General features: G+C 36.4%; 1 protein-coding gene across 2 annotated transcripts in view; it reads right to left on the bottom strand.

The window, feature by feature from the left end:
• Positions 1-15,568, bottom strand: part of LOC129259223 (transmembrane protein 181-like) — a 37,875-nt gene extending 22,307 nt beyond the window's left edge. The window contains exons 1-3 of one of the 2 annotated variants that reach the window (XM_064098739.1): positions 15,307-15,568; positions 11,272-11,375; positions 4,409-4,458 (exon numbers count right to left, since the gene is read on the bottom strand). In XM_064098739.1, the coding sequence (XP_063954809.1) occupies positions 4,409-4,458; positions 11,272-11,375; positions 15,307-15,332 (180 nt within the window). In that variant the 5' untranslated portion in view covers positions 15,333-15,568. The remainder of the gene's footprint in view (positions 1-4,408; positions 4,459-11,271; positions 11,376-15,306) is intronic. The other variant, XM_064098740.1, reaches the window with a different exon arrangement.
• Positions 15,569-15,960: the final 392 nt, after the last annotated feature.

Raw genomic sequence — 15,960 nt, 5'->3', positions numbered from 1 at the left:
ATGCTGCATGGAATTCATTTTCATGGATTTGACCCGCGGTGCAGCTAGCAGCTGCATGTGTTGGTAGCGAATCGGCTTGCAAGTTGAATTGTCCTACTCATCATCACCGGCATAATTCCCTTAATTTACCACCATCCACGTCACTTTGTTTTTCTAGAGTTAGAAACTTTATCATCATTCTCTTCATCTGCATAATCATCAATTTGAAAATCCAAATCTAGATAAACTTCTGGGTTTTCTTTCATTTCATGATCGAAGTATTCAGTGTCAGTGTGGAGAAAACGTACCCTCGCAACAGGTTTTGCATGCAAGTGGAGCTTGACGTGGGAGAGCCAATCACGCCTCTCGTACAGACAGTGACGTCATCAAATTCGAGTCAATTCAGAGACCGATGCGAGGCATATTTCGGAGAGGCATTTTAGCGCTTTTTAATTTCCACCTTATGTATTATTTTCGTTATTTTTGAATGACCTAATGGTAATCCTCACATCATTACCTCTCCACTGATATATAATAAGGCCATATTCATTATCAATATATTTCTCCTTTAACAAAATGATTGGAAAAATAAGGTATATGTACCTGAAATTACATTGATCCAATAACCATATTTGTGTATAAAGTTTTATGAAACAGAGACATATAGAGATGATTTTTCTCAATAAATTACAATTTTTTACAAAATTGTATTTTTAAAAGAAAAAATGTACTGTCGTATTTGGGTTGCAAAAACCTACTAAATACACCAAAAACGTACTGGTTGGCAGCTCTGGAAAGCCCATCCTGTAATGCATCTGATCAATTCAGTGATGCTTTATTAACACCACAAGTATTTAATAAACTAGAAATTCAAATGACACTCAATGGAGCATTCTCCACCAAAAATGAAGAGGGACAATACAAAAATACAATCTACATACCTTTATAAATAATTTACTGTACATGGTGTATTGTATTAAATTCATAATGAAATCGTACATGTAAACTGTAGGGGAAGGCGGGGTAAGTTGTGACACTTTTTGCATTTTGCATGTTAGAATTGATATGACTAATAATATTGTAGAAATAAGTACCTTGCCTTTAAATTTGATTCTTGGGAAATATTTTTCACCTATATATAACTTCCTACCCCCACACTGAAATTCATTGTGACCTTTGAAAAAACCGATCTCAAATGGCTCAACTTGCCCCATATGTGGGGTAAGTTGTGCCACCTTGTGGGGTAAGTTGAGCCACAAAAACTGTGTAGAAAATGTATGTGGGAAGAACCAGCATGTCAATTTTTTATTTCAAGTCTTCACTTGCCAATTCTTTATAAATACTAACATCCTCTAAAAGTAAAGGAACTGTCATGTGAATTTGCACCTTTCTGCCTGCATATCAATGGCTATTTAAAGGTTTGTATCTTTTATTATTATACATTACCATACAAATTACCATGGCTCAACTTGCCACATGTTGGCTGGCTCAAAGTACCCCAGTCCTAACTTAATGCGATATTTTTACATCCACACATTTCTTATGCATCCATCATGTAAAAGACTATGACAAGAATGAAGATCCATACATGGACTACCAATATTGTTCTTATTTCTTTATCATATTTTAAGACGTGCGTGGGTAAAAAGCACTGATCTTTTTTACACCCTTTTTTACTTTTTTGGCTGAAATTTGTATTTTCCCCTCTAAAAAAGTACATTTTGTTTCAAAATAATAAAAATGTGGCACTGGTGTAAAGGGTTATGTAATGGGTCATCAATACATGACACCACCACAATGTCTGACTCATTCATTATTGGCCTGGGGGTGGTGGCTCAACTTGCCCAGCACTCAACTTACCCCGCCTTCCCCTATCCATCAGTCATAAGAGATCAAAATCATTTTTGGTTCCAGGAAACACTTCAGAATCCAGATCTTTGTACACTAAACCAGCATACATGTACACTGTATTGCTGTTGGCTGACAGCAAAACAATAGGCCTACAGTGTACTTTTAATTATTTAACAAAGGCTGACTGACAGCACCTCATAAATATTGTATTCAACCACTGTTCTCGTGAAACAGATGAGCTCCCGGGGGCGTTTCCAAGTTTGAGTGTCGGAATCTGATTTAGAGCTTTGGTTACATACATGTAGTGTGAGTGTCAGTGTTCCTTCAATTCACCAAGACATTTCTCAATTGCTTTGAAGTGACCACTCAAAGCTGAAAGTATTGTGTTTTCAAGAGACAGATCTTCATGATTCATGACTTCATGTCTTCATGAATACGCAATGAGCAAGCTGATGATGTCATATCCCCACTTATTCTTTTATATTTCGTATATGAAGTCATATTAATTAAATATTCAATTTTTTCGTCCAAGAATGAAAAAAAAAGACTTCTAATTAAATAATAATGTGTATCATGCACTGCAACTAATATTATCTTCGTACCACGCAAGTACTGTAGAAACATTCTAGCATTTTAGGTACATGTATCTCCTTTCCTCTCCATTTTGAAAATGTCAAGACTCTTTAAAAAAAGGCTCTTTACACAGAGGCACTACAGGGAGGCTTGGGGCATGCTCATTATTCAGAAGGTGTCATTTAAGGACGTTCCACAGGTATATTTGTGCGCATTATGATCTGCGCATAGTTTACACTCTGCGCGCTGACGTCACAATGGATGAACAGGTGATTAATTAGCTGCGGGAATGAGCTGATTTTTCTCATCTTCTGCACTTTAACTGCAGATCCGATGCGTTATTTCATGAAGCTAAAAAATTGAATTATTCCATGGACCATTCAAAAAAATATTCTCTACAATTTCAAAATACTTTACTCTGCAGTGCTGCCAAGAATCACGAATATTAGCCCGAGTTTGAATAAATGGTAGAGTGGTTTTGATTTTTTCTTCACATAGATACTAAGCATTCGGCCCATTTTTGGTGTTTTAAAAAGCACATTTGCTCTAATAAAAATGCTGATAGTTTAAAAACAAGCACATGAACCCCTATTTTTTAATGTTTGTACCTCTTAGGTATACCTTCCTCTACAACTCTGCAAATTTTGGTGAAAATGACATGGATTTTGAATAAAGTGCAGCATTTATTGTACGTTTGTAGTTTGTTACTGAAATTTTACATTTTATAGATTAGGATTTTGTTATCTTTTACGCCATTTTTAAGAACTGACAGTGCTGTTAAACTTAAAATTGCAAACAAATAGCACTATTAATAGATTCTCCATTCTAACGATACAATTATTAACTCTTTTGCGAAATTTGATGACTTTTTCATGTATTTTGACTGAGTAATGGAGGTTTAAACTCATTGTAGTAATCTTGGGCGGTCTAAAAATGCCAAATTCTTTTGAATGCGCAATTCTTAAGAACATCAATTTGGGTGAACTTTGAAGCTCTATAGCAAAAAATCAAGCACATGGACCTATGTTAATTTGTGCATATTTCGAATATTAAGGTTTTAAAGTATCTATGTGCAGAGTTTGGTGAAAATGACATGGATTTCACTTTAACTGTGGAACGTCCTTAACAAGTTCATAAGTTCAACAATCCAAGCACAGCAAACTTGTAGCCTTCAAAGTAAATTGTATTTGACAGGAATAGATCTGGAAAATAACTGTCTCCTACACATCAAAGCACAACTTTCATGAAATCATGACAAAAAACTTAAACAAAAGCTTTATAAATACACTGTAACAAATGATTCAGATTTTTTATTTCATCTGGATCAATGCATCAGAAGAAGTTGATCATTTCAAAGGTTTGAGGATCCATTATGAACACACAAGTGAAAACATATTCCCTGGTTTTCCTTTTACAAGTAAGTATTTCAAACCATTTCTTTCTTTGATATGAAATCCAATGGGTCGTTTTAGCTCCATCGCCGTTAAGGCAACACTTCCGAAACTGGAGTTTGATTCCGAGTAAGATGAGATTGCCAAAATAGGAACAAATTTCCTAATTTTACCAATATGATAAACTTTGCATTATTATTGATGAAAATCATAATCCAAAGAGATAATGAATAGAGGAATAAAATGATTTAGAACAGAAATTAGATTTCGAATTTCAAGTTCTGTTGAAATTTAAAGTTCTGTTCTAAATCATTTTTACATGTAAGGCCACTTTTCAAAAGAGCACATTTTTATATTACAACACAAATTGGAAAATCTAAAAGGCACAACAATATTACCTTGAAATGGGTATTGAAGGCTTGAGGCTTGAGAAACAAACTTGATTTAATATAATATTTATTACCTGACTTCACAATTAAATATCTATGGCAGAACTTGAACACTTTAAAATATGTTCGTTTTCTGGTGGGGCTCACTAACTATTTACATTGTAGCTCCATTCCCGGGGAGGGGGGTGGGCAGTGATAAGAAAATTCCAGATCAATCAAACTTACCGGTAAATTTTCAACCTCTTTCTGTAGTTCATAGGCTTGTATATTAGGACCTGGAGATGCAAAATCATTAGAAACAGAAATACAAATGTTTGATAATGTTCTTTAATGATATTCTGCATCATGGGGACTACATACATGTTGGAATTCCGGATTTTATGAATTAACCAGTACTGTTGATCATGGATCTGATAGTAAGTTCTCAATCTTCATGTACATGTAAATTAACATTACTGGATTAATTCAGTCTGTACAGTACGTATGTTTAATCAGGTAAACAAAAGGCACCAACAAACTTGTATCTTCGAAGTAAAGCATATGTGACGATCTAGAGAAGTATGACACACAAATGTCCTGTCAACCAATCGTATGGTAATCAAGTTGGGTAGTAGGACTTCATGAGGTTCACGGACACATTACATGTGTACATGTACCTACAATGTACATGTTCATGAGCAGTGATTCTCTTTCATTTTGTGTTACGATAGATCTCCATGATTAAACTGACAATATAATTTTATTTTTGTCATTAAAGAAAAAGAAAATGACCATCTCTAATAAAAAAAAATCAAACTTGATAAATAGAAGAAAAAAATTAATTGCAACTACTGTAGTCAGACTAATCTACATACATGTACTGTACAGTTGTAAGGTATGAATTTACACTTTTTACAAATTAAAATGGTTTGGAATGTCAGAATAGAACAGACTTTTATCAGCGTTTATTTTAATGTGGCATAAAGATGTCCCAATATCAAATTTTGTCATTATGTTATGAATTTGCCTTTTGGCACTACAGTAAACACATTATTCTGATGATAGCCTGCAGCAAAAATACAGCATTGAATGAACTGACTGCTTGCAAATCAAGTGTTTGGAAGCTTTTTGAGAATACAATTTGGTGTCTCTACTTTGTGTTTACTTTAAGAGAATTAGATGATATAGTTTGCTCTTCAGAAAGGTCACAGGTTCTGTACATGTACATGTAGTAAGTACTACGGATAATGGGATTGACAGAATGGCTGATTTTTTTTCTTCTTTAAATGTACAATTCATGCCTGCATCGACTCACTAACTAAATGAATACATGTTTGTCCTCTCTGTGTATAATTGTTGGGATAACTATAATTCAAGCTTTCCAGAAAACTGTATGTAGGGGAAGGCAGGTTTTAAAGATGAGCCTTTTTTTCCCTTTTTTTTTGCTTTTTGCATCTTAGGACTGATAATCTTGTAGAAATAAGTACCTTGCATTCAAATTTAATTCTTGGGAAACATTTTGTTTACCTAGATATGAAACTTTCTTCCCCCCCCCCTAAAAAGCACTGTCACCTTTGAAACAAAAGATATCAAATGGCTCAACTTTCCCCACCCATGGGGTATGTTGAACCACAAGAACTATGAACAAAAGCTATGGGACAAGAACCAGCGTGACAATTTCTTATTCAAAAGTCTTTTTACTTGCTTATTTTCAATAAACACTAACATCCTCTAAAAGTAAAACAACTGTCTTGTGAATTTAGTCCCTTCTGCCTGCATATCAATGGCTTTTTATTGTTTGCTTTAATTATCATGAATTACCATGGCTCAACTTGCCCCATGTTGGCTGGCTCAACCTACCCCTGTCCGAACTTCATGGGATATTTTCACATCCACATTCTACACATTTTGTATGCACCCACCATGGATCAATACCTCGACTAACAATATTGTTCTTATGCCTTGTATATTTATACATTTAAAGAGGCATGTGAGTTAAATGATAAACAACCGCGTAGCCAGGATTTCATTTTGGAGGGGGCGGTAATCGCACGCGAAGCGCGCTCCCTAGGGGGTGGGTGCAGGGAGAGCTTTTGGTGTTTCATAAATCAAAATGAAAAGGAGCCGTCTCTCTTGTCTCTAGTACCTATATCACCTCCAATTCAGTTGACAATATTGTGATTTTGAACCTTTTTTTATGAACCTTGTTTTCAAAAGTGATTGTGAGCGAACGCATAAAAAGGGAATACAATGGAGGAAATTAAAATAATAACCCCGCGCGAAGCGCGGAAGCTAAAGCATTTTTTCAATTTTTTTCTGCCATGAAAAGGGTCCCGATAAAAGGGTATTTTCAAAGATATATTGAATACTTCCCTTGGAAAGATCAGATTTGATTACAAACAATTTAGCGACAGTGCATAACTCGCAAAACAGAGGAGAAGAAGTGTACAGCGCGTCCCAAAAAAAATGTCCCTCTGACATAGGGCTGAATTAATTCTAAAATGTGGTAGTATTCTCAAATAAATGTTCATGAGTAGAAAGCTCATTTCATGATCTAGCTTCTATGAAAATTTCATTGGTCACGCTTCAGCGGTTTTGTATAAACACTCTGTTACGTAACAGTGGTGCATTTAAGCCCATTCCAAGTTTGCAGCATTGATTCATTTTTGCATTGTCTATGGCATATTAACCCCCAGTTTTACATCTAGGATCTGAGCAGGGACATTTCCCTAATCATATCCAGGTTCATCAAATCATAAACTTGGGCATGTTCAGAAGGACAAGAAACATAAGAATTAAGTTTGTTTCATGATTGATAAGGGGAATCAGTGCACCAATGTGGAAAGAAAATTATTAACTTGAACTTGCAGAATATTAGGCATGAATTAGGCATTAAACAGACATAACCAGTTGTCCTAATCATTGTGCATCTCCTGTTATCAAACATGAAATGAACTGTCAAATATTGTTTTTGCCCTTCTGAACATGCTCAAGGTTGTGATTTGATGAGTCTGGGTGGGTCATGGAGATTTTCCTGGTCAGATCAGGGAAATTCTTGGTAAGAATGTTCAAAGGGGGTTGATATGCTAGAAAGTGCAGAACACACAGCAGTGTTGCATGCAGGCAAACTAGGAATGGGCGGAAAAGCACCACTGTTACATAATAGTAGGAGTGGGCTATAAATGGGTGATTTTTGGTTTTACTGTGGGAACAGTTTTTTTGTGTTCCTTTTACCTTATCTCAACATGAAATGACAATATTTTTTGTCTCGGGTCCGAGAAAAAAGTGTGCCGGGCCAAAATCCAAAATGGCCGCCAAAACCCCCCAAAATCACAGTTTTGGCCACAACTTTTTTATTTGGTGGTCATTTTCTCTGGTTTTAGTGTCTATTCATATGTTTTTGGGGGCAGGCAATTTGTTTTTCCTATAATTAGTACTTTTAAACCATTATTTGTAGAGTTAAAAGGTAATTATACCTAAATTTTCCAATTTTTGTAGCATTTTTTCAGCCAAAAAGTGGGTTTTATCATCCTGGGGTTCTGGGATATTAGATGGTATGAGGTCAACAATAGCAAGCAGCTTCATGTAGCTATATTGCTTTTATTCCTCCACTTTGGGTTTTACGGATATTTGTGAAATATATCTTATCAAATAAAAGAAAATGTCTTTTATCCATAGGGGCTATACGATGTACAATGCACTGTACATACTACACTGCATATATCCATGCATTGACCACCATGGCATATGACAAGGCCTGTATATAAACTATAGTGTCAGAAATGAGCTTCAAAGGTTTAGAATTAGATTGTGAATTTGATTCCTTGTCAGCTGATGTACATGGTGAAACCAGTAACGTAAATTAAACTTAATGTAAATATCACATACATGTATATATACGTACATCACATTTTTAGCCATATCTTCTTCATTTGGAGGCTTTTTTTAAACCTGGTTCTGGTGTCTAACTGGCCTATGTTTATGGGGTCAGGTAACTACTAGTATCATGGTAACGCTGATCAACAGCCAATCAGAATCAAGGATTGCATGCAAGTTACCATTAAGTTAAGTTAACATAATTGTAAATTTTTATGCAACGGGGCCCAGAATAGCTACAGTGTAAATTACCTCTCTCCGCCCCCTGAATTAGCATATTTGACAAAACATGTCCTCAATTTCTGAGACAAAACATATCTTCAATTTCTGAGGCATCTAATTCTAAACCTGAGAGCTCATTTCTATGACACTATAGTTTATACAAGCCTTGTTATCTGTCACGGTGGCCAATGCATTTATGCAGTGCAGTATGTATGTACAGTACATTGTACATATGTATACTGTATAGCCCCAATGGATAATTGACATTTTTTTTATTTAATAAGATATATTTCACAAATATCCGTAAAACCCAAAGTGGAGGAATAAAAGCAATATAGCTATATGAAGCTGCTTGCTATTGTTGACCTCGTACCATCTAATATCCCAGAACCCCAGGATGATAAAACCTACTTTTTGGCTGAAAAAAGGCTACAAAAATTTGAAAATTTAGGTAAAATTACATTGTAACTCTACAAATAATGGTTTAAAAGTACTAATTATAGGAAAAACAAATTGCCTGCCCCCCAATACATATGAATAGACACTAAAACCAGAGAAATTGACCACCAAATAAAAAAGTTGTGGCCAAAACTGTGATTTTTGGGGTTTTGGCGGCCATTTTGGATTTTGGCCCGGCACACTTTTTTCTTGGACCCGAGACAAAAAATATTGTCATTTCATGTTGAGATACATTACAAGGAATAAAAAAAAACTGTTGTCATATTGAAATTACAAAAAAAGTATTTTTGACCCATGTATAGCCCACTCCTAATAATAGACTGTGTATCAAAAACCACTGAAGCGAGACCAATGAAATGTTTATAGAAGTTAGAACATGATATGAGCTTACTAGTTCCATACATTTCATTGAGAATAATTTTTATTTTTTGAAGTAATTCAGCCGCATATCAGAGGGACATTTTTTTGGGGACGCGCTGTATATGCCGGGAGGAAGATATTCCCCGCGCAGAGCAATGAAACTCTGAAGTTTCTAAGGGCGGACGTTTCATCAAATGCAGATATCTCTAATACCCCATCGGGTCTAATTCGATTGATTTTCTAAGATTATTGAACTTCATTACAAGGAAAATAGTGCGCAAAAAGTTGAAACTTCTGTGATTCATTGAAATTATATAAAAAAGGATTTCTTTGACTTATCCTGAAGCGCTTCATTTTGAATTATAAAGAACCCTAAGTGTCATTCAAAATTTCAAACTGAGTGCGCAAAACAGGACAGGAGATGAATGTGCAGGGAAATTACATGAAGTTTAATAGAATTTGATAATAAATATTGTACTTTTTTATCTAATACGACACAAATTTTATACCTTCCTCTTTTTAAATTAGGAACCTGTTTGCCCCAAAATTATGGTTGTTTAGTAATGAGCTGAAAAGCAGGAGAAGTTGACTTTATGGAGGTGACGGCAGAAATTGATATAAAGATTTTACCCGCCCAGGGCCGACCCGTCCAGAAGTTGCGCAATCAATTAAAAAAAAAGATAACTTCATATACTTCGGCCTAACCTTACTCTAATTATATGCCCTAATGTATACATTTGAATTTTAACTGGCAAGAAACACATATAGCTGAGGTGGAAAAACAGGGTTAGAGAAAGGGTGGGGGAAACAATGGAGAACTTCAATATTATCATTTAACCGCGCGCCGCGCGGAAGCAAAATTCATATATAAATTTAGAGCAAGAGAGAAGGAGTTTCTCTTTTGAGAAAAAAAATAAAGAAAAAAAAACAAAAAAAAAACCACAAAGCTACCTTTCTTCCCTTTCCTCCCTTCCCTTTTCCTTTTCTCCCCTCTTTTTTCCCTTCTTTTTTTTTCTTTTTGGGGACGTTTTGGGGGGGGGGGCGACCGCCCCCACCGCCCCCCCTGGCTACGCGCCTGATGATAAATGCACTCATCTACATGTATTTCACACATTCTTTTGGCTAAAATTCATATTTTTCATTGACCATCTTTGTGACCGAAAAAAAAGATACACAATTTCAATCTTGCTTTCATGAATAGATAAAATAATTTACAAGCACAGTGTATTAATATCTATGCGGTTCGCAGATAATGTGAACACACTAAACACAATTTCAGATTGCCAGCTTTCCAGATTTTTGATTCACTATCTTTGTAAACCAAAACAAAACATGTACCGGTACTGTAATAGCAAGTGCTGCAATGCCAATCTTGTTTTTATGAATCTAGACAAATAAAATAGAAGCACAGTGTATTTAATATCCAGACAGTTCATAGATAAATACAAGATTTTATGTATTTATCAATTTCTTGATCCTGTACACAACAAAGATATGTTATGCACACGTACATGTATACCGTTTCTCCCACTATCATCATGGAAGTCAACCTTGAATTGCAACATTTTGCAGGGTGAAAAAAAAAACATTTGGGTAGAAAAAATATTCCCAATATTTTGCAATAGACATTGCGTATTTTTCAATTTGGGAAAAAATCGATTTTTTATAAAACTGCAGTATTTTCGTTTTCAAAACACAGTTTTTAAAAGTGCAAAAAAAGAGGAACAGTTGGCATCTCTGCATTCTTCGAGCACCTACAGTAACACAATACATCGTGTACATGTACATACCTTTTATTTACATAAAAATCATAATGTGGTATACAGATAGGACCTTGATTCTTAAACTTTTATTCATAAGAGGTGCATGGGAAATAATGGAATGCATACCAGCAAAAAAAAACTTGACAAACAAGGGGATTGCATTTGAAAGTAATTGATAATCAATGCAATAAAAGACATTACATATGTTTCAGGCTCACTTTGTCCTGAATAGACCGTCACCCCCCAGTCCTCTTTTTCTTCTCTTTTTTTAAAAGAATTATTTAGATTTAAATAGATCTATGGAAGAGATGTATGCATGCATGTGCAATATCAACTGATCCATTTGTAAGGATCATTCAAAATTTACAAATTATGAATCCTGACTTAAAAAAAAACAATAGCTCATAAAAGTTTAGAAATAAGAATTACCTGCAATGCCAATTAATAACGAGATGCCGAAAGCCATAAAGAAACATATGAAGACTAAGACAAACTGCCTCTTGCTTAGGGTATAAAGGCGCATCTGAACGGACCTGCAAAGATAAATGAAGGAAAAATATTATACAAATAATGCACGTAAGCGCGTGCATGCAGGGCCAAATAATGATGTGCAAGAAGAGCCAATACCGCACCGAGGTCCACAGGACCGAGTGCGGTATATCCATTTGGCGAGTCGAGCACAGAGTTCATTATTCAGGTCAGGACTCTATGCACAAGAATGTGTGCATTGTTTGTTTTTATATACAACCCCCTTCGTCCCCATGTTGCCGAGTTGCTCCGAATGCTATATTTTATCTAAATTCTAGATATTTCTATAATTCCAGAACTCACACCAGAGTGCAGGATAGTGCATTTTAGATGCAATGGTTCGATTCGCTGAATATCATATGATCCGATTTGGACCAATCAGACTACAGAACATTCTTGGGAGTTGTATAAAGTGTTGCACTAGACTATGTGAACGTTCTGTATAACACAAGCACAGCCTAAAACCAACAGGTACATGTAAACCTGCTTGGAGTTCACCTACATGTAGTCCAGAAGACTCCAGATTGAACGTTGCTACATCTGGAAACTCTCTTTTGCAATGCAGCTCTTTGCCGAAATGCAAATTACTTAACATGCATGTGATTGGCCAGCGCATTTGTATGCTCAGGCTGTATGATTACTACAAATGATCGAAGAACCAAACCCTGTGCGTTTGATTGTTTGTCATAAAAATTACATATTTTCCAGCATAGATATTTCGCAAAGGTGGTAAAGCTGATTATATTTATAGTCTGATTCAATTCTAGCGACCTTTTCTGCCCATTAGAAGAAGTAATTAGCATGTAATCGAAGGGTGAGCTACATGTACATGTATGTACTGTACCTCACCCTTATCCCAATAGACGCTCTACATGTAGTAAAGCTTTGGGCGAACCTCCACCATTACGAGCCCTGCGGCTGACATCTGTCCGTTTAGGAGGACTGAAAAAAATCTTCTGAAACAGCAGATATATATGTATGTCAGTCTAGTTGACGGCATGCTAGCAGCAGGCCTCCATTCAAATGGCCACTGCAACTTCCGGGTTACATATATATCGCATGCCGTGCGATGCGATTCAGCAGCGCTCGCACGCATTGACTTTTGGACCCCCGATGTGCTACAAGTACATGTACATGTATGTCAAACGGAAGGCAGGGGCGGTCGAATCGTGGCTGCAAAACCCCGGGGGTGGGGCACTCACATATATTAGTGGTACGGGGACGCCGCTTTGATGACCCCCTTTTCAAACCTAATTTTCAGTTCTCTAGATACTCCAAATGACAAAAGTTCAGTTCAGAAGCCGCCCAGCCCAGATGCAAGACCCCCATTACGAGACATCTCGGTTCCCCAGCCCTGCCATAATTGATTTTGTCAAGCCCGAGCACCGAATGCGAGAGATGCACGTACGGCTTCGCAACTCCCTACATGTACATGTAAATATAAGTAGTAGCTGCTCCATGCATGCAAAGCGCTATGGTGCAACATACCTACAGTGCCACGATCCCGTTCCAAAGAACTTGTTTTTCACACACCGTGGTACATGTTTATATTTAGTTACCAAGACCACGTACTTTACCCTTTTAGTCAGTTCCTTAGACTCCCATTTCAGAGTTTCGTGAGGCGAATCCCCATCAAAAATAATTTGAGTGCCCCCCCCCCCCCCCCCGGTGCAAAACATGGCGATACACTCCAAGATTGTATAAAATATTGGGATTAAGATTAAGGTGAAAATAAACATTGTGATTAATAGACAAATATATTCAACAAACATTGATGCAAATTTTATTTTGTGAAAAGACATTTTTAGAACAACAAAAAATTGCAAATTATAAGCTTAATAGATCTATGTGGCATTGTGGGCAGGTTACTATCTTTTTGGAAAGACTTCCATACGTCCCCTTTTAACAAAATTCTATGACCAAACCCCCTTTGTTTGCTACCCTTTTTGTTCTTTTTTTCCCCCTTCTTTATACTTCCGGTAGTCCCAAGTTTCGAACCTCTACAATCCGTCGCCTTACTCACTAAAGCTGGCAGGAATTTTTGAAAGCTGGGTTTCACAGCGATTATAAGCCGGTATTCGACTAGTCTCCAGGAGTTTCCTTTTCCTTCCTAAATCTCTTTGATATATGTTAGATATTACTTGATAAACATTCTCCTTATTTTCTTTCCAATTTTAGTGGAGGGGACATATGGAAGTACAGGTGTATTGCCTTATTGGAAATATATGTGATATTTAAAGGTCAAGTCCACCCCAGAAAAATTTTGATTTGAATAAATGGAGAAAAATCAAAATAGCATAACGCTGAAAATTTCATCAAAGTCGGATGTAAAATAAGATTAAGAAAGTTATGACATTATAAAGTTTCGCTTATTTTCCACAAAACAGTGATGCACAACTCAGTGACATGCAAATGAGACAGAAGATGTCCTCACTATTTCTTTTGTTTTTAATTGTTTGAATTATAAAATATTTCATTTTTTTGCAGATTTGACAATAAGGACCAACTAATAATTGAACCATATAATGTTTAACAATGGTAATACCACATGTTCAGGGAAAAATAAGTTTGTTTCACAGGACAATGAGAAAATTAGAATATCTCATATTTCATTATACAAATGAAATAGTGGGTGGATGAGGTCATCGATCTCCTCATTTTCATCAGGATGTGCATAGAACTGTTTTGTGAAATAAAGCAAAACTTTAAAATTTAACTTTATTTTACATCCGATTTTGAGGAAATTTTGATTAAAAAAAATGTTCATCAAAAATTTTAATTACTTGTTGGATTTTTCTTTTATCAAAAAACTTTTTGTTGGGGTGGACTTGTCCCTTAATACTTAGTTTACATTATTCACAGATCTACTTTATATGTACAAAAAAAAATTCTGAAAATCGGGTTCAATATACCAGTAAATGCCACTCAATTTCAGGTAAATTGGGAAAGACTTCCTCACGTCCCCTCCACTAATTTATAAAAATATTTCTCCAAAACCCCCTTCTGTCGTTCTCTTTTTGTTTTTTTCTCCTTACTTCCGGTCAGAACTTGGATTCGAAACTCTCGCTGCAAAACGAGGCATCTCCAGTCATGCTACTGCTAGTCTGTCCCCTTACCGTACTCACTGAGCTAGCAAGAATTGTTGAAAGCCAAGGGTTTCATAATGGTTATCAACCGATATTACGACTAGTCTACTCTCCAACACTTGATATTTTGACGGAATAAAGCCATGTTTTGGTTAGACATCTGGCAGCCGTCTGCGGAGAATTGGAATAAGAAACTTTATTATCATGATTATTGTCCAGTTCTTTTTGTGTATTTTATGAAATAAAGACAGAAATCGATGAGCCCTGTTGGGGGGGATTTTGCATTGTTAACCCCCTAAATACTGATGGCGGCTGCACGATCGCGAGCCGTCTGTGTACGAGGAGATATAACAACAACAAAAAATGTTTAAAAACTTCTCGAAAACGGACGGCCGCCAGCTGTCTAAAACTCTAATCATGCTAAGCTAATATAATAAATGGAAGTCTTGCCTAAATTCAATGAAATTGGGATTTAGTTTCCGGAAATTTCATTTTTTTATAGAGCTGTGGAAACAGTTCCGCTCCAACTCCACCAACGCATCGGCATTCGCGTCCCACCACTCCTCGCTCACTGACAGTGACACTGGCCAGCTCCAGCGCAGCGCCGCCCACTGCAGCTGCACTATAGCTACAGAGTACAGTTACTGTAGCCGCAGCTCAGCCAGTGGACCAGCGGCGGCGCCAGTCAGTGCGATAATGGACCTACGGCGGGCTGTAAGGTGAGGAAAAGGTGCCGCAGGCCGCGGCCGCATCGGTTCAAAAAGAAACATTCGGTTAACTTACATAAAACAAAGCTTTTACCAGATAAAAAAATTTAACTACAATCAGGAAGTAACAGTATGTAACTCACGAGTCTAGAATCGCTGGAATTTTCATGATGATAGGTTTAATTTCACGAGAAACCTCAACAACAACTCACAGCTTTTCTTCTCACGGCACCACGTAAACATAGGTGCAATGTACGTTACCGGACCGGTACCGTACTCGAATTGCGCATGATTTGCCGAAAAAAAAGAAAACACTTTATGTGATAACCGAGTGTTAATCTCAGTTTCAATACTGTACTTGGTATATGTTTCGGTCCGGTTTCGGTGTATCTACCCTGTGTATCTATTTATTCTCCGTCAACAAAATACAAGCAAAAATGACAAAGTCAAATTTTAAATCAAATATAATTACGGCCCTACTCTGACAAAAGGGTTTTAGTGCAATTTGTTTATACTTGTTTTCATATTCAGGGGGGGGGGGGGGTTAGGTCAAAAGGGTCATATTATATACATATAAAGGTCATATGTATGACTCTATAATAATAATCTTTCAAATAAGTGATAGAATGGAGTCCACCAACCAAAAATAACTCCGGTGTTTTACAAGTTAAATAATTAATGCTCAAACTTCAAAGCTGATTTTCTCGGAATGTTTTTGGAGGGCAAAATTTATGCAGATCACCCTCCTACCAAAATAAACCTCACGTACTAGCCCCAATTTCACGTTCAGAGATTGT

This window comes from Lytechinus pictus, chromosome 4 (assembly GCF_037042905.1).
Source record: "Lytechinus pictus isolate F3 Inbred chromosome 4, Lp3.0, whole genome shotgun sequence".
In the NCBI taxonomy this organism is placed as follows: Eukaryota; Metazoa; Echinodermata; class Echinoidea; order Temnopleuroida; family Toxopneustidae; genus Lytechinus; species Lytechinus pictus.
The sequence above is the reverse complement of the archived record's forward strand: the minus strand, read 5'-3'. Positions and strand labels throughout refer to the sequence as shown.